At 37.2% G+C, this 19,611-nt stretch overlaps 1 protein-coding gene across 13 annotated transcripts in view; it reads left to right on the top strand.

Annotated features, from left to right (window-relative positions):
• Positions 1 to 19,611, top strand: part of BPTF (bromodomain PHD finger transcription factor) — a 50,822-nt gene that overhangs the window by 4,568 nt on the left and 26,643 nt on the right. For 9 of the 13 annotated variants that reach the window (XM_079323772.1, XM_079323775.1, XM_079323770.1 and 6 more), the window contains exons 2-7: positions 7,220 to 8,042; positions 14,446 to 14,669; positions 14,825 to 15,025; positions 15,518 to 15,706; positions 18,267 to 18,419; positions 18,589 to 18,764. In XM_079323772.1, coding sequence (XP_079179898.1) covers positions 7,220 to 8,042; positions 14,446 to 14,669; positions 14,825 to 15,025; positions 15,518 to 15,706; positions 18,267 to 18,419; positions 18,589 to 18,764 — 1,766 coding nt within the window. Of the gene's footprint in view, positions 1 to 7,219; positions 8,043 to 14,445; positions 14,670 to 14,824; positions 15,026 to 15,517; positions 15,707 to 18,266; positions 18,420 to 18,588; positions 18,765 to 19,611 lie in introns of those variants that run through there. The other 4 variants (XM_079323774.1, XM_079323777.1, XM_079323780.1 and 1 more) reach the window with 4 other exon arrangements.

The following is a 19,611-nucleotide window of genomic DNA, read 5'->3' as shown; positions in this document are numbered from 1 at the left end:
TTAGAGGAAAGGATCACTAGCTCATCATTCCAGTTGTGAAAAATTATTCTTAACAAAGAAATTGTGCAGAAGGCCAAAGGAGTAAATCTGGGCAGATCCTGCTGCATTGGCTTGTAAATTGGCAGCTTATCTGAAGAGAGGTTTGTCAGTCATCTCAGAAGCTCTGAACAGCAAATACCTCACCTTTATCAAAGTATGTGTGTTGTGAAAGGTAGTGTGCTGCTGATGACTTTATTGAGCAAACTCTTTTTGTAGATCTGCAGTAAAATTCAGTAAATGCTCATTGTGTTACATAGAACAGGTGTAAGGTGAATAAATGTGGATTTTAGTAGGTAGGGGCTGGCTCTCAAAGCTCACTAACTTCTTAAATTAGTTACAGCCTATCATGAGTGTGTCCCAAGAAATTGTCTAACTGTTCCTGAGAATCATTTTGTTTGTGCTGCCTGTGGTTTTGTTGTTTTTTTTTTCTTTGCCTGGGTTCTAGGCACAGAAAGGTTGTTTCTCTGAGTCCTTCTCAGAGTGATCTCACCTGCTGCTTGCCTTGCACTTACTTATCCAAATGTTAAAGTGATCCCATAGATCATGGGAGGGTTTGTATTCCTGGCTCCTGAGGGACTTCCTAGAATGTTGGAAATTAAATTCTTAATGTAAAATCAGTTGAGAACCCTGGTTTGATCTAAAGGTGTGCTACTGACAGGTGTGCAAACTGAAAAAAGAAGCACCCAAAAGTTTTACAGTTTTAGAAGAACATAAAATCCTAATATTTTACAAGGCAAGGCAGGAGTCAAACTTTACTTAGGAGTATGTGTGAGAATTTGTGTGATGTGAGTGCACTCAGGACCTAGTCTCATGACCAGTGATTTTTTTTAATTTGTGTTTCAACTTCCAAAACTTTTTTTTGTGCTTGGAATGCCTAATTTTTAATATTAGTTTAGGTTTTAAGTTTTATTTATGGCTGATTTTTTTTCTTTTCTCCAGATTAAATAAATAAATTTGAGTTAGGTGTGATTACTGCAGAGTAATATTCAAATTGGAGCTACACCTACAAGTGGTTACAAATGCATCTTATGCTTTTAGAAAATTTTTCTGGAAGAGACTTTTTGACTTGTGAATATTAGAGACATGATTATCCTGTTGGCATTTTTAAAAGGGAAAAAGTAAAAGTCAAAGCCTTTAATTTCAGCCCATCCCAAGAAAAAGGTTTAGATTTTTCTATTTTGGCTCTGGTTTTCATAATATATTCTTATTTTATTCATTTTACTGCTGTTTTTTTCTTTGGTGAAAGCTGAGCTAATGTTCTCCCAAGAGGTTTACTTTTAATTAAAGAACTAGTTTGGATGTTGCTGTGGCAAACAAGCAGCTCTATCCAATTTCTTCATTCTGCTGTGAGAGAAAGAACACACAAAAAGATTCTCTTACACATTTTCATCAACTGTTTCCAGTTTTGTCAGTGATATCTACAAAAACTTGTGTGCTGCTCCCATTTGAAACCTGCCTAGTGCAAAGCAATAATATGGGACAGCAAGTGTGTGTTTATTAAAAGCAAACCAAAACAGGAGGGTCTCAGGGAGTTTGAGGGCAATCAAAAGGCAAATTTTCCAGAAGGAAGGAAAATGTAGGAGGGTGTTGTGACTTCTCCAAGGAGTGCTCATGCTCCCAGGACATCCTATATAACTGCCAGCTGCTCTGTATGTTGAGAAGTTTTTGCAGTGACTCACAATCTGGAAAACAAAACCAGTCCAGTTCTACTGTACTAAAGATGGACTTTCATGTAAGAGTAGTGTGGTTTGACTTGGCTTGTGGAACTTGAAGCCAAAATTTAAATAGATGTTTTGGGTAAAATTGAAAGTCTTTGCTGGGGTCAGTTAGTGGAGTGTGACTGGGGTGTGGTGGGGGTTTGTTCTGTAATTTCCCCCCTCCTGTGACAGGTTGCTGAAGTATCTGAAACTCCTTGGTCTCTTTTCTCTCCCCAATGCTCCTACCAAGCTTATCCTCTCCATGGCAACTGTGAGCAGGAGCTCTGAGAGCCCAAGTGCTGAGAAATTATGAAGAAGGGAGAGTTCTTAGAGAAGTGAAATGAGATCAGTTGTGAAATTTCAAATCAAGAGAGACTGGAACCAGTGTTTATTTTATAGGTCAGACCAATGCAGCCACCCTTCTGTCCCTGTTTAAACAAGACAGTGGTTCTGGCAGAATATTTATTCTGTAGAACCTCCATCCACCAGTTCAGTACCTGAAATATATTGGGCTGAAAGGAGGGATGTTTAACATCAGTGAGAGAAGGCAAAACTGGATTTTTGTGATTTTTGTTAGCCTACATATGTATGGTGATTGAATACAACTAAAGCTGAAGAGCATGGAAGTCATATTTAATTGTGATACAATCTTTGTGTATTCTGGACACTGATGTCTGTAGTTAATTCAGATATTCTGTTTAGAAAAATGAGCAAATGTGTTAAAGATGGTTAAAGTAGCTTTAAATTCTCTATTCTCCTGTGGTAAGGAGTAGATGGGACTTTCTCTTTTCTTCTTTCAATCTGTGAATGGAAATGGAGACAAGGTTTTTGGTTGTTTTAAACCCTTTTTAATTTCTAAATTCTGAAAGGGTAGGCATTTGAACCAAGTAGGTTGAGTAGATGCAAATAAAAAAATAAAGCAATGGTTTGGGTTTTTAAAGTAAATTCTGGGTTTGGGTGTTCAGACTGTTACTTGAGTAACTTTATTTCAAATATCATTAGTGTGTTTGCTAAAATATTTGTAATATGAATTATTTTAGTTTATTATCCTAAGTGTAATTATCAGTATCTATAATTAAATGTGCCATGGAAATAGAATTGTTTACTCTTTCATCTTAATTACAGGCAGGGAACTAGGGAATTCAAAATAGGGACAGGTAACCACTGCAGACTGCTTCAGCACTTGGGGAGAGACAAACCAGTGAAGGACTTGCCATTTAAAAGCAGCTTGTGCTAGATAGAAATGTAGTGCTCAGACACTCCAGGGGATCTGGATCCTGTCAATATTCCAGCTCTGGCAGCAGGAGATTATTGGCAAATCAATTTTTTTCCACCAAATAAAGCTATGGAATTTGAGTGGTGCACAAGTGGACATTTTCTGCCTTTGTACTGCCTCAAACTTGGAGGTGAAATTTGATTCAGAGACTTAGTTAACCTGCAGAAACTATCTCAGAAGTATCTAATTTGCATGTAATAAAACTTGAGTATGTTTTGGGAAACTTCAGCGTGGGTAAATTGAGAATAGATTTCTTGAATTTAGAGTAGTTACATGAAAATTCAGTTTCAAGTCTGGTGGTGGTGCTTAAAGGAGAAATAACCTGCCAGTGCACCTCCTCTGCAATCCTCTTGATGGTTTTGGGGTTAAACAAAATAGTACATACTGCAATTTCTACTTGAAACAAAAATTCCCTGTGGGGGCCCAAATCCTTGACAAATAACAACAAGTTTAAAAAAAATATATGTTGTCAAATCCTAGTATCTCTAAAATAATTTAAACTTAAGTGTTTGAAGTGGCCAGAGTTCTTTGTTGGGTGGTGGATTTTTTGTCTGCCACTGAATGTCAAATTTAAATAATGGCCCAATTGTCTCATGAAAAAGGAAATTGTCTTGAAAATGAAGAGCTTGAAAAATTGTATATATCTATTGTAGGGAGACATTTTTCAACATTTGAAGAATTATTTTTTTTGTGTATGAGGCACAGTTGGGTAAACATGGACTGTGATCTTCAAAAACCCTCACACAGGAGGTGGAACTGCTCCAAGCATGAGCTGTGGGTTATCAGCACACTGAAAAATCAGCAGTGAAGAAAGGTTATCCACCCAGCCAGTAAAATACCAACATTTCAGCTCAAAAAAGCACTTTGACATCATTATATCATATTCCATTGATCTGCACTTCTAATTTCAGTTGTGCAGCCACTTGCAATGCTTCAAGATTTATGAGTGCCTTGGCAGAGAATGTCCATCCTTTTCACTGGGCATTATTGGAATATTTGGGTTTGTTGGCTTAGGACTTTGAGGCTTTTTTTTTTAAAGTGTCTGAGTGTTTCTAGAGGTCACAGTTGATGTATTGGCCAGTAATATATTTAAGCACAAATTGCTTGGAATTTCTGAATTTCCAAATCACACTTTAAGACTCTCTTCTCAACTTCAAATTCTCTTCAACACTAATACAGAGAATATTAATAACAAATTGCAAGTGAAATTGGAAAGAAGAAATGCCAGCATAGAAAGGTTTTAAATACTGTGCCATCAAGTCATTCAAGAAAAATACAGTTTCTTTCTGAAATATTCTGCATCTTTGAATACTTGCCTTTTTTAGCTCTGGAAACCCATTTATATTTAGTTGAGAATTGTTCAGAGCAGTTCAGTGTCCAAAAAGAGAAATGATTTGAGCTCTTGAGCTGGGATGTGTGGTTTCCAGTGTGGATGGGGAGTGTTGAGGTGCCCAATATCATAATGTGCTGCAACTGTGAGGCCTAACACAAATGAAGCACACATTTTATAGTGCAGTCTGCTTTTCCTATCATCTGGTTTATTTTTGCTTTTGAAATTTCTGTTCTTTATACCAAAGTGAACATAAAAATGCATAAATTAATATAAGTAGGAGATGGAATAGTGTGACTAATACAGCCACAGGGTTGCATTGTGCTTGCACCAAAGTACAATTCTTTATTGTGCTGTTATGACACTTTGTATACTGATAACAGGTCTCTTCTAGATCTCTTAATTGTACCAATGTGCTTCCTTCATAAGAGGAAGTGTTAGAGATTAACTTTTTAAGAACATACTAGGAATGTCTTGTCTTAAAGTTCTTTTTTTTTTTATTTTTAATTCCCCTATTAATCTTATGTGACAAATATACAAGTGGCTTAAAGTTGTACCAGTAAATGTTTAGGTTTTAAACATTTATTAGGAACATAAACATGTTCCTAATATTAGGAATTATTAGTATTAGGAAACTTTGTTTTGCTGCAGGGTTGTAAAGCACTGGGACAGGCTGCTCAGGAAGCTGGTTTAGAGGTGTTCTGAAATGTGTGCATGTGGCACCTGAGGATGTGGTGCTGGGGCTGGGGTGGTTGGGCTTGATCTTGAACATGTTTCCAACCTTAATGATTCTGTGATTCCATACCTTGGTTATCTCATGTGAAAGAGACATCAGCAAAATTGATATTTTTCAATGGAGTCCATTTTTTTCCAGCAGTGGTTCTTCACTCTGGTTTATTATCTTGTCTGAAATTACTGGGGGGATTTGTCACTTCTCATTAATTCAGGTAAAGCAGGGTTAATGCCCTTGCTGCTCTTTCTTGAAGGGCTGTTTTATGGCTTTCCTGTGTGACAGACACATTTTTCTGCTCCAGAGAGTCCTGGTTGATAGCTCTGCTGCTTTCTGTGATATTTGGACTCTGTGAGGGCCATCAGTGATTTCAGAATATCTGTTCTGTGGTGGTAGTGGTGGTGTTGTCTTGCATGTCCAACCAGGATTGCAATGTTGAAGAAAGCTTCAGGACCCCAAGTAGTTTATTGTGTGTCTTCTTTTGCATTGGGGTTTTTTAATTAAACCAGCTGTGGCTTATGCATATATGATTTTGGATCATGGTGATAGAAATGTTGAGTTTAATCTAGAGAACACTTACTTTTGGCTGTGGGGCTCTTTTGTCTTTGTGTGTTTGCCATGATTAAACATTTTCCACTGATTAGTGCAGAGGCATGTTGGAAGACAGTCATAGAAGCATTCCTTCTTTTTCCACAGTCAGAACTCAAACTTCACTAAACTTGGAAAGTTATTTTTGTCCACAGATGAGGTTGACCTGTTACTTCTGTAATGGAAACATCTTGCAGTCCATCTTCTATATTGTTTGGGTGTGTAATTTGTTGTATAAGATGTAATTCTTTAACATTGGGAAGGGAGAGCTGTGCCTGGTGCCTTCTTCCCATACCACTCTTAGGGCTGATTTATTTTTCTGCAATCATTTGTTGTGTATCAGGATATTTCTTAGAGGATTTTCTTTGGATTTTCTCTGTGCATGAAATGCATCCTGCTGACACTTGTCTATGGACAATGGATAATTTTGAAATTTGGTTGTTGACCAGATTCTTAGTAAGTAGACCTAAAACTGGTTTTTTTCTCAGTTCCTGGATTAAACCTAAATGATGGTTTATGAGATTTTCTCAACTTGTTTTTTCTATAGAGGGAAATAAGTTTAATGAGTGAATCTAACACTTTTAACTGATAGCTGAGAAATAGTTGCATGTAGCTTGTTATTTTAATAGAAGATTAAAATATTTCATCAGTCAGGTAGTGTCATTTACAAAAACATTCCTCTTTTGTTTTTCCTTCTGCTTGCCATCAAGGGTAGTGGAATCCCAGAGAAGGAAGTGTAGCATCTTATCTGAATTGACATCTGAGACTGAATTAATTATACTGAGTATCTTTTTTTTAGGTACTAAAGCAGCTCTTTAGATTAGCTTTTATTGATAAACTTCATCCTTCCATAATTTTGTCTCCACATTCTGTGGATATGTCTCCTATTGAATCATGAGGATGGGTTGGGAGAAGGGGTTGTTTTGAGAAACTGAGAATTTTTGAAATATTTTCATAAAACATCACATTTACCTCCTGGTTTTGGTTTGTAGGTAGTCAAGACAAATATTCTAGTTAGAAGGCAGTGGGCAACACGCTTTAGATTCTCTTTTGTTTTTTAATTTGGTTGAAATTGGTGTCCTAAGACATCTGCTGGAAATGAGATTTCCTGGATGCTCTTGCTGGATAGGAGAATAACTTGCAATCATTTAAAACAAAATATTTGTTTGGAGCTTGATGTTTCTGGTTTAAACTAGACATGTTAGTAGATAATAATAAATAAAAATGGTGAAAAATTATTGTTTTGGCTGCAGGAAATGTCTTTTTAAGTTGTTTAAACAATTGCATTTTTAGATTTAATTTTAAATCTTCAGTAGATGTGTATTGTATGGGAAATGCAATTCCTGTATGTGTCTAAAGCAAAGCTTCTTTGTGTTTTATTTTCATACTGTTAGTTAAAGTATAAGATGATTAGCTGAGTTAACACATCTATGTAAACTGTGAAGCTTGTGAAGCCTTAATTTGCATTAGTTCAGAACACTACCACAGTGATTGATGATAGATATGTAAACACACTGACCTGTGAACAGCAAAATTCTTACTGTTGTTTTTTATTCCAGGTAGGAGAAGACAGAGAGCACATCGTCCTCGTTCTCCAATATTGGAAGAAAAGGATATTCCACCCTTGGAGTTTCCTAAATCCTCAGAGGACTTAATGGTGCCTAGTGAGCATATAATGAATGTTATTGCCATCTATGAGGTACTAAGGAACTTTGGCACTGTTTTGCGCCTCTCTCCTTTTCGTTTTGAGGACTTCTGTGCTGCTCTGGTAAGTCAAGAGCAGTGCACACTTATGGCAGAGATGCATATAGTGCTGTTAAAAGCAGTTTTACGTGAAGAAGACACTTCAAATACTACCTTTGGACCTGCTGACCTCAAAGATAGCGTTAATTCCACTTTGTATTTCATAGATGGAATGACGTGGCCAGAGGTTCTGCGGGTATATTGTGAGAGTGACAAGGAATACCATCATGTTCTTCCTTACCAAGAGACAGAGGACTATCCTTATGGACCAGTAGAGAATAAAATCAAAGTTCTGCAGTTCTTAGTGGATCAGTTTCTTACCACAAACATTGCACGCGAGGAGTTAATGTCAGAAGGTGTTATTCAGTATGATGATCATTGTAGGGTTTGTCACAAACTTGGGGATTTGCTTTGCTGTGAGACTTGCTCGGCTGTGTACCACTTGGAGTGTGTGAAACCCCCTCTGGAGGAGGTGCCCGAGGACGAGTGGCAGTGTGAGGTCTGCGTGGCACATAAGGTGCCTGGAGTGACTGACTGTGTGGCTGAAATCCAAAAAAACAAACCGTACATCCGACACGAGCCCATCGGATACGACCGGCATCGGCGGAAATACTGGTTCCTGAACAGGAGAATCATCATGTGAGTCAATAATCATTGCATAACTTCTGAACATGATATTGTGGTTTTAATACATCATGGAAATTGCTTTGCTATCTTAAAATTGTTCTTTCTTTAGATAAGGCCGTTGCTTGCTGTTTTGTAAGGAGGTTACTAAAGACCATGTAAATAATCCATATTTATCCAAAATTAATATTCTTATAATCTATACATAAAAAGGACATAAAAACAGGGCCTCAAGCTTAATATTAATGTGCCTAAAATACATAAATGTGATGAAAATAAAGGGAATATTAATGAGAACTCCCAGTTTATTGTAGAAGTTACTGAAGAAAAGTTTGGTTCTAACAATCACGTTAGTGTGTAGGGCACTACTTGTGGTCTGTCACCTGCTCAAGCAGTGTTTGGCTGCCAGGTTCTGGTACTAGTTTGATGCTCTGTCTTGGAAGCTGAAACTTTCAGAGTTGCTCAAAGGGATTCACTGTCACCAGAAATGCAGAAAATGTTGCACTGAACATTCTTTAGTGCAAAGAAAGTCACCACAGCAAGGCATGCCTTGCTAGAACAAGACATGACTTCCCTTGGAGGAAGGTACTGTGGAGGAGGTAGTGTGTTGTTTCACACAATTTCCTGTTGCTGGTTGGTCTCAAGATACAAATGTACCTCAAAATATTAATAGGAATCAAGCCCTAGCTAGTGAGGGTATTGTGCCCTGAATTTTACCTGAGAAGTTGAATCTGAAATTCGTTTTTCACAGGAAAATGGCTAAAGATTGGTTTTCTCATAAAAGACTGTTCTTATCTAATTGTTCTCATAATGGAGGAGAAATATTTTAGTGAGATCAGTGCTATTGTTAAATTAGCAGAAATAGAGATTTTAGCAGAGCTCTGAAAACACAGAAACACATTTTTCCATTCAGTGTTACAGAGAAAATAAACCACAGGTGGGCACCTTAACAGAATTTCATACAAAGCAGGTTACAGTGAATGTTAAGATAGTAGCCAGTGTGTTTAAAAAGGACTGTGAGGTCTGCTGATGGTGTTACATCTTGCAAAGAAGACACTTCTAAGGGCTCATGGTATTCCTTTAAAATGTGGGGCTGTTTCTCTGGGGTGTTGTCAGCTGATGCTTTAAGTAATAATTATCTCTGCTCTGTTTCCTGTGTTCTTCTTTCATATTCGTAAGAAAAGAGTCCATGTTTGATCTTTTTTAGTTTCTTTGGGTTATAAATGTCACAGTAGTGCCAAGTAACGTTTCAAAGGATGCAGGTAGTTTTTTATACTATTCTCTTTTTTTTCCTATATATATATATATATATGCTCCATGTTTATGCTCCACAGTAAGGGGTGGATCATTGAGGTGGTTCACCAGGATATGATGGGCACCTGAAGCTGTTGATATACCAATTATTCCAGTGCTTCATACAGAATTTTCTACCTTTTATTTTCAAAAAATGTATTGAAATTTTGATTTTTGCAAAATGCCTGTTGTGAAGGACACGTAACAGGGATTGTTTTTGCTCTGGTTACTTCTGCTTTAATAACTTATGATTTCCTCTGCTTTGTTTTTGTGTCTTTCCACTCAAACTCTTGAGGAAAAGGCTGTTCTAAAGTTGGATTTGTCTTCACTGCTCTCCTGTACTGGCAGAGATCTGGGAATTAACATTAAAAAATCCAGATCACTCCAGAGCTGATTTTGAGCTAAATGAGCAGACTTTGTTTCCTTCCTGTATATAGACAGATAGATAATTATTTTTAACCAAACTTAATCTGTGATACAATGTTTTTTCCCAGTGAAGTGGAGTATTTGATGTTCAGAAGGTTTTGATGCAGGCAATACTTCAATGTATTTCAAACTGAAATGAATCCTGCAGGTGTTTTGTGATCCTTTGAAATCTGCACATGTGAGAGTTGTTTCTTTCTAGCACATTGGTAGTAATTTTAACTACACTTAGAAGAGACATCTTCAAAAGTTAGGTGTATTGAGTTTTTAAAAACCAGTATTTTGCATTCCTTTTAGGTGTTCTGTGGGCAAATTATATTACAAGGAAGCAAAAGTACTACATAACTTAATTCCAGGGAAATACAACTTTAATAACTCATATAGACATTAAACTCCTTACTTTCAGTTTTTAAATTCAGTAATGCTCTATCCTAACCCAACTTTTTTGCATATATTTACTTATTTATTTATACACACTGAACAGGATTAAACCACACCTGATATCTCAGATAACTGAAGGGTAACTTAAGGCATAACTGCCAAATGCTAAAACCTGAGATTCATGAAATTATATTATCATATCAACTTTATTAAAATAAATAGACTGTATTCCCCAATGCCATGTGATCAAATGTATCAGAGGAAACTAATAGATCTAAAAATAATCTGCACAAATACCAATTTGAAATCCTGCCCAGGAGGATTAGAGAACTGAAATCCTAAATTCTTGGTGGTTTTGTTTCTCAAAAGGGTTTTTAGGGCTTTTTACTTCTTCTCCCTACTCCTTCTTTAAATGTTGAAAATCCAACCTACTGCTGGTTTTCCTACCTTTTAAGGGGTTTTCTAGACTTGTTGCCTGATACTTTTATTTCCACCACTTGCCTTTTTTTAAGTCCTTCATTGTGGGTTTGTTTCTCTTTTCCATCTCTTCTGTTTTACAAAGATGGAAAAGTGGACACTGAAGGAGTCTCGTCATGAACAAATATCAACAAGATTAAAACAAAAAACAGGCCAAGAGCAAATTAATTCCTGACGTTTTTGTTTCAAGCTGTTTACAAATTAAGGATGATGCCTCTGGGTCAATTGCATTTGTTTTACTTGTGAAGATTATTTCTGCAAGTTATTAACTCAGGAAATTTAAGACTTTGACTTGCATTGTTCTTGTAAACTGCTGCAGTGTTTTAACAAGTTTATCTTTATAGGAATATTGAGATGCTTTGGATTTATCAATTATCTGTGAAGAAGATAATGAAACACTGTTTGGCTTTCATTTTAATAGCAGAAATAGGACACACATCGTTATTCCTGAGTTGTATGGATCTTCCTCAACAGCCAAAAGCAGTTTCAGCTTTTTTTTCTACAAGATTTGTCATGCTGTTTATGTTCTTAGGGAGTCCTCCTCTATTTTCTCCAGTTAATTAACAAGGGTTTGGGTCTTCATTTGAATAAATTGCTTTAAACAAACAATTTCCTGAATTCTTCAGTTTCCAACTGTATCATCATGGAATTCAGGAAGTATCTGCTACAAGTAGTACTAAATATTTTGTTATCACCATACTCAAAAGTTTCCATTATCTTCTATGTTGCTTTTATCAGTCTTTATACTTGTCTCTGCAGCCTGCCAGTGAATAGTTGCTGGCAGCCAAGGAGGCTGAAAGAGGTAGGAAATAGTCATGTGGTTCTTTCCTCCCTCCTTGGCCTCACATATTGTGTGTGACTCAGCTGAGTCCCCTGGAGTCTCTGCAGACCTGTCCAGCACCAAGCTGGCAAATCTGCCTGGACTCTCCAAGAAAATGTTGGGAACTGGTCCTTGAGCAGACTTGCATCTTTCCATCTTTTTATGACAACCCCTCTGATTTCTTCAGAGAGTAAAAGTGGTGTCCCTTTAGTAAACACAAGAAAATGTTAAGGGAAAGTTAGCTGGAATGATATAATTGTTAATTTAATCTTACCTAACTTGGCAAAAATGGATTGCATGGAATGATTCCTGTTGTGTGCTCCAAGTCTTCCCCTGGCACACATCTGAATCTTGGAAAGAAGTCTGGCCAGAGATGAGTTTGGTGTAAGCATACAGACCAACCAGTTTGTGCCATTTCACATTCTGTCTGTGCTTTTTCAAGAGAAAGCTTTTTAATTCCTGAAATTCTCTTGTTAAGCTTGTGATAGTCTTCAGTTCTAAACAAACTTTAAGCTCAAACCCTGATATAAATAAAGTAGAAGGGTATTCAGATTCTCTTGGATAACCTCATTGTCTGTTTCTGGAATATCATCTGAGTAGTTCTTTAATGGGCAGGACTCAAATCACATGAAAGGATTAGCTTCAGGTGTCTTCTGCAGAATACTCCTGGTGGTCTGATGTCCCAGCTCTGCACACTGAGCCTTGGGGTTTACTGGCCTGCAATACAGCTGCTGCTGCTGAAGGTATTTTCTTGAGTTGTCCAGGGAAACTGAAAACAGCAGTTAATTGCTTTTCAGTCCAATGGAACTTTGCAAACCTAGAATAGAAAGGTCTGATGGGAAGGGAAAAGGCAGATGCTGCTTGGGATGTTCAGGTGACACATACTCACCCTGGGTGCATTAGTGCAGCTGGAGCAGTCTCAGATTTGCTGAATGGGGGGGAGAGAAACATGAAAATAAGAAAACACTTGGATGATCACCTTCAAAATAGAAGCAGTGTGTACAAGCTGCTTGTCTGGCAGATGGATGCAGGCACAGCCTTTCCTCATGGAGAGATGAGAATATATTGTCAGACTTGATCTCAAAAGTCTTTTCCTGCTGAAGTGACTCTGATTCTATATAAAGCGTTTATATTGTTGCATATCTAGGTCATATAAGAGAAAGTATAAATGGCATTATCTCTCTAGCAAATAATCCTGTAACTACAACAGAGGGGTTCAGAATGAAAGGTTGAAGTTCCCTTTTTGGTCAGTTAAGAAATAGAGTAATAACAGCATCATATTCTACAGTCACATTTGTCAGGAGCACAGCAGCCTTACAACTGCTGCTCTGCCGGGGTCTTGCACTTGCCATTTCCCTTGGACACTCGCCAGGGAAAGCTCTGAAGGCATCTATTCCCTGTCCTTTTTAGTTAAGCATTTTATTTCATCCTTTTATTTCCTCTCACTGTGTAAAGCCCTATTCTTGCATTCTCATCTCCCCTTCCATCTTGGGTTTTGTGTGTTTGCCTTTATCTTCCTCTTCCGTGGCTTTTGTTCACCACCGGTAATGAAAGTGCTGTCATTCCTATTGTTGTTGGTAAATAACTCTTGGTTTAGAGGAAACATGGTTTAAACAGTAATTTTTTCTTTAACATGGAAGTTTCCATGCCTAGAAGATTCCATAGAGTCAAATGATTGTCAGTGTTCAGCTGTTACATTTTGGTGTGTTGTATGTGACAGTCTTCCTGAAATGAGCTGTTGTCTGAGAAAACTTGTCAAACTTAACAGGTTAATTTTACTAATGGAATGTTGGCAGTTTAGAGGAATAAATTGGTAAAGCAGAATTAGTTACTTTTCATGAGTAAAGGCCTTCATGAGAGAGATGCAAGTTTCTTTGCAATACACCAGGTTTTGTCATCAAAACCAAAAGTCTGTTTTGTAATAATGGTTGTGACAAGTTAGTAGTTGAATTTTGTGTAATACTGCCATTATTAACTTCACAACCACCTTGTTTCAGTAGTGTTTTGTTTGAGTTGCAAATACTAATTGTTTCATAAATACAGGGTGGGAGGCAGTAGATCAACAGTGATCAAGTTGCCTTAAAGTTATTTGTCTTTCTGAATTCCTGAAATCAATTTGGGCCATTTTTAATATAAAAGCCACAGGAAGGGAACCATTAGGGAGGACCCTGCAACAAACCCCATAAGGGCAGATCTCTGAGATTTGCAGTCAGCTTCCCATTGCTGTCACAGCTCTGGGTTAGGGTTCTCAGTGAGCCTGGGATGTGCTGTGGAAATGAATGGATGGATGGGCTCGTGGCAGCCTGGATCTGCTGCTGCCCCACAGGATGGATCAAGCCAAACTGAAATCCAGCAGCTGCAGAACTGCTTGGAGCATCTTCCCTGTGCTCTGCAGCCTCCAGGAGAGCCTGTTACCTGGAGCTGCCTTGGGTCTGTGGCCCTGCTGAGGTGCTGTTGGCACCAATAATTCTGGGCTCATGGAGTCATGGAGTACTGCAGACTAAAAATGTGGAAATCCCTTGATCTTTTCAAAGAGGTTGTATTATGACTCATCCCTTACTGATGCTCTCACAGGTGGATGCTGTAGGATGCCAATATAAAATGTTTTATGAATGTGACATTCTATACTCTGAATTTTCTAACTGTGTTTTTTTCCTGAATATGCTGGCAGAAACTACCATTATGGATTCTGGATTTACAGGTTATTTCAGATTTAGTAGTAAATTAATGGTTATAGAAATAGTAAATATAATGAGAATAAATCTTGTTGTCAGATTGGACAAACCAGTTTTAAGGAGACCTCAAGCTTTCTGAGGAAGTTGTCTTGAGAACTGAGGGGATGAAGAAAGGGAAGAAAACAAGAAAGGAATATTGGTATTAAACTGGGTGTATATAATCAATGTGATTTATTTATTCACACTCAGGTATTGACATTCCATAATGTTCTGCACAAAGCAGGCTGATAGCAATTTTTATCATTCATCCAGATACTTTAAAATCAATATTTTTAAAATACTCCTACAGAGAGGAAGATTCAGAAAGTGAGAAGGATAAGAAAATCTGGTACTACAGCACAAAGATCCAGCTGGCAGAGTTGATTGAATGCCTGGACAAGGATTACTGGGAAGCTGACCTATGCAAAACCCTGGACGAGATGCGAGAAGAAGTTCATCGGCACATGGATGTGACAGAAGACCTGACAAACAAAGCAAGGGGCAGCAACAAGTCTTTCCTTTCTGCAGCAAATGGTAGGAAGATTTTGTGTAATGGGAATAGATGCTGCACTTTGAATCAAATCTAGTTTATCTTACATCAGGAGAAGGATTTATGTCATGTTATTTGTGCTCTGTGGCTCTGTAGGTGGTTTGTTGTTTTCGTGCTGACAGCATGCTTTATATTGTAGATGAAATTTTGGACATTATCAGAGCAAGAAAAGGAGAAATAGTGGAAGATAAAAACACAGGAGATGATGAAACAGAAAAGGCCAAAAGTGATGTTGATAATGACCAGACAGATGCTGAGAGAGACAAGGAAGAATCTGGAGACCAGGATAAAATTGAGGAAACACACAGTGAGCAAGATGTGGAAAAAGAGAAAACAGAAGGTAAAGAAAGTGACTGTGCTTTAACAGCTCCACTTAAATGAAGTGAACCCCATGTTTTTTAAGTATTAATGTGATACTTTCTTTGTATGATTCTCCAAGGTATTTCTGTAATAGGTGATATTTGTCAGTTCCTTTGTGCTTGTATGTTGGAGTTGTTCTTCTTAAGTAATTTCACCCATTTTCCTACTTCTGTACAGCTGGCTCCTAGATACCCTGCCTTGAGGTACAGGTGACACAGGTTGTGATCAACATGCTTGTAGTAAGCCACATTACATAATTTTTAACATTTTCCTGCTCACAATTGGTTTGTTCTTTGATTCTGAGACAATACCATCTCCTAGCAAAAATAAAAAGGAAAGGAAAAAGCTCTCTATTTTTCAACATTATCAAACAAAGAAAGCTGCTGAAGTTGCTTTCTATGGATGATGCCAAATAACATCCTAAGGCATAATAAAGAACATCCCTAAAGTTTTGTTGTGCATTTTACTATAGAGGCAGCAGTCGTTGGGGATAAAAGTAACTCTGTGACCTCAAGCACTGATGACAGCACCACAAATCCTTCTGCAGGAGAGAATAGTTGCTCTGAAGGGAAGGACGCAGTGGGGTGTCAGTCAGAAACCCTTGATAGCAACAACGTGGCAGAGAAGAAGGTGGCATCAGAGCTCCCTCTGGAACTCTCAGGTACAGAAGGCACTGTTACCAATGCCTCTGTAATTTGGGGAATCTGTTTTTCTCTCTGATTTGTCCACTAAAACCATTCCCAACATATATCACTCATGCTGTTTGCTTGCAGTGCCATCCTTTACTGCTACGTTGTCATTATTAACATTTCAAAGTTAATTTTCTTGCAACTAGTGCTTGAAATTTGTGGTCCTCTGTGACATTAGCATTTGTTTCCATGCCTTCCAAAGACAACTATGGCTAAGCTTTTTATTTTCTATTTTCTGTATATTTTATTTTTCCATAGTGATCTGTAATGATTGTTAGCATCCTCAAAGTTTATTTCAAATCTAATTTGCTGCTGGCTTGTTTATTATTTTAACCTCTCATTTACTGTGTAAATTACTAACAAAGCATTTTCATCCATGTGAATAAACCATTGCACTGAAATGTCAAGATTAAAATTGTCATGCTGAAAATTTTAAACAGATTTCAGAATTATAAGCACAAGGGTTATTGTATTTTAACATGTTTTGTTCTGCCATGTCAGTGACTCAAAGGTAATAATATACACTATGTAAAACCAGACAAACTTACTTTTGCATTAGGAATAAGTGGGAGTTGATTAGATGTAACATAAACTATGAGTGCACTATTCTAGAATTACTTTATATTACATTTAGAATTATATTTGGTTACAGGATTTACTACATAACAAATGATGTTCTAAACAGCTGATCACCATTAAAATGATCAGGATGTTATTATCAGTTCTTAAAAATCTAAACATGTGTGGTGTGAGCATACTCAGTGTGTTATGCTTTAAAAAGGGCTAGTAAATGTTTTCTCTCCTACAGAAATAGTTGTCCATGCAGTCACAGTCTGCAGCTTTTCAGCTTATGAATGTCAGTGCATCCAAACCTTGTAATAAACTTTCTGAACAGGAGGAGAAAATGAAAGCTAAGATTAAGCTGTAATCTGCAAGCCTACACTTTTAAAGTACAAAAAATGTCCTCTTGTACAAGACAAAAATCATATATTTTAGATACATGACCAAATATTTTTGCAAGTTCTCCTATTTTTTATTGCCTTTTAAAGTTAAAATAATTGTGTAGAGGTTTAATGGAAAAAATACATATCCCATAATTTTGTTTCAGACACCTTTATGGGTTTGTATTTTATTCTAAAGATTCACTTACATATTTATCATTATTTATTATACTTGCACAAGTTCTTTTCTCTTTCCAAGCTTCTATGTAAGTTGTGTATTTGCAGGCTCTTTTTTTGTAGGAAAATATGTGTGGAGAGGGTTTTTGCTCATGTCTAATTCACTATGTTCAGTGATGTTTCTGTTCTTACTTTGAGATTTCAGTTTGATATTACCAGAGAGAGGGTGAGATACTGAACCAGAATTGGTGAGGTAGTTATCCCCAAAAGAGGGGGGAAATATGAGTAGAATGCAGAGGTAGATGAGAATGTCACCATCCTTGTTAGATGCAATTTGGATATTAATCTTTATTAACAGTCTGGTTTGGGTGCTTCCACTCTCTTCCAAGCAGCAGCCATAGAAACAGGTCCATTTTACCTCATAGTAAAAAGGGAAATGGATCAAACAGTGGCAGCCACCCATTTGGCACAGTCAGAAATCAAGGTGCATTCAGGTCAGGGGCCCTCTAAGAATTCAGAATATTTACCTGATCCTTCCTTCTGCTAGAAGTGAATATATCATAAAAACCAGGTTTTATTCTGTCACTCTTCTTAGCAACATCAGAATCCCTGATGCTTTGGAAGAATTCTAGAAACAGGCAGATCTTGTAGATTTTAAACAGCTGAACTGTCTCCCTTTGGCACTAAGCCCAGAAGACATTGCTGGGTTTGCTGTTTTGAGGGATTTGGGCTTGTTCCTACTGGGAGGGTGGAGAGATTTATTTTGAGGTAGCTGCAATTCAGTGATATTTAGTCAAAAATTCCTACTGGGACAGCACAACAGGTGAGGTGACAACAAAGTCCAGAGCTGTCAAGAGACAGTAACAAGGACAGCTGAGGAATTTGAAGCCACATGAAGATTCATCAGATCAGGAAGGGGCTGATATTTAGAGCAGTGTCAATGGAACAGAAATCTCTGGGATTCCTGAGAATTAAGTTGCTGAGGATGAGATAATCAAAGAGTCAATGGAAAACAAGGGAAACTGAAAGGTGTATGCTCTGAGGAACAGCTAAAGCACAAGAAAATTAAAGGAGAGAAAATGAGATGCTTCAGGAAGACCAAATTTTATGAATTCTAAATGCAAAACCATCTCAGGGATGTTTGTTTGTGCATCTATAGAAAAATGTTGTCTTGGATGAAATACAAATTTATTTTAAATACAGGTGTAAATTTCAGTTCTTCAGAGATGTAGAAGTTGAAACTGCTTGAAACAGAACAAAAAATACTTTCAGGGATACAGTACTCTGAAGGGAATTAATATTTTCCTCCAATCCAGCAAAACATGTTCATCTGCATTTTTTGATGAATGCTTTAAAAAGTTGCATTGATCCAATTCAAATGAAAAAAACTAAAACTGAAGTTGTTCTTTTGTAGAAGAAACTGGTCAGATGATCCCCAGCAGTGGTTCTGCTGCACCTCCACTGGCAGATGTTGAGAACAGCAGTGGCAGTGAGCACAATGACTCCATTAAGACTCTTGATGATGCTGAAAATGCAGAGGGGGGATCCCAGACTTCAGAGGATATAGGTAATAATACTAATGATGGTGATAATTATAATAACATTAAGGATAATGACATTTATAACTTTGATTTTATGCATCTTTTCGCTAAAATTTCTATTATTTTTGTAATTTCAGCACATCAATAGGAAAATTCCAATTCTTGTTTTAAAAACCTTTTTTTATTCCTGGGCAGGAGACAAATCCAATGGTGACAGAAGTGATTCTCCAGGTGCAGGGAAAGGCACACCAGGCTCAACACGGATGCTCACCAGATTGAGAAATCCAGACAGCAAACTGAGCCAGATGAAAAGCCAGCAGGTTGCTGCTGCAGCAAATGAATCAAATAAGTTATATAAAGAAACCAGAGAGGTTTGTGCATATCTTAGAAAACTCAAAGAACTACAAAAAATGTTCTGGAAAAATGATGGCTTCTTTAAAGAATACTAGATTTTATTGAAAAGTTTTTAAAAAAGTTTTTTTCAGGCAATGGAGGTCCTTAAAAAAAAAAAAAAAAGGCAGTAATAATAAATTAGGAAATGGTGAAATTGTAATATCACATGAAGCTTTTTTCCCCACTGTGCTTTGGTCTCTTGGGTACTATCTACAGAGTGATGACAGTGGCCCAGTGCACTGGTGTAGTTGTTTTGTGTGACTGGGTTGTTTTTTGTTTTGGTTCTGGTTTTTATAAGTAGCCCAGTTTATCCAGGAAGGAAGTGCCCAACTCTTGTGACTTTTTTTGCAATTAATTGTCTGCATATTATTTGGTATATTAATTTCATTTTTGTTAATTGATTTTTCCATGTAAGTTATCACTTAGTGAATTTATTGACAAACAAATTAGTCCAGTGATGTTATCTATACCATGTTTTCCAAGTCCAGGATACTTTTGCTAAGCTGCATGTCTGAATTCTGTGATGTACCAAGGAGGGTGTTCACAGAGAGCTTACCTGAGTTAGTGAAGCTGCTTTCCCAAAGCTCTCTCCCTCCATAGGTACAATTAGAGCAGCAAAACAGGTTCCTGTTTGGTCTGAGGAGCCTAGATGGTGATTTTTAAATGTTAAAGTTGATCTGGGAATATCCTAACTCTGTAGACAGGCAATGATGAAGTACATATATTGATGTATTGGATAAACCATTATTTGTTTCTACAGATGAGTGCAGGGTATTTTTATTCTTTTATACATAGACATTTGAAGCCTAAATCATAAATAAGTAA

The sequence above is a fragment of the Erithacus rubecula genome (genome assembly GCF_903797595.1).
Source record: "Erithacus rubecula genome assembly, chromosome: 20".
In the NCBI taxonomy this organism is placed as follows: Eukaryota; Metazoa; Chordata; class Aves; order Passeriformes; family Muscicapidae; genus Erithacus; species Erithacus rubecula.
Note: the sequence above shows the minus strand (reverse complement) of the source record. Positions and strands in the feature narration are given on the sequence as shown.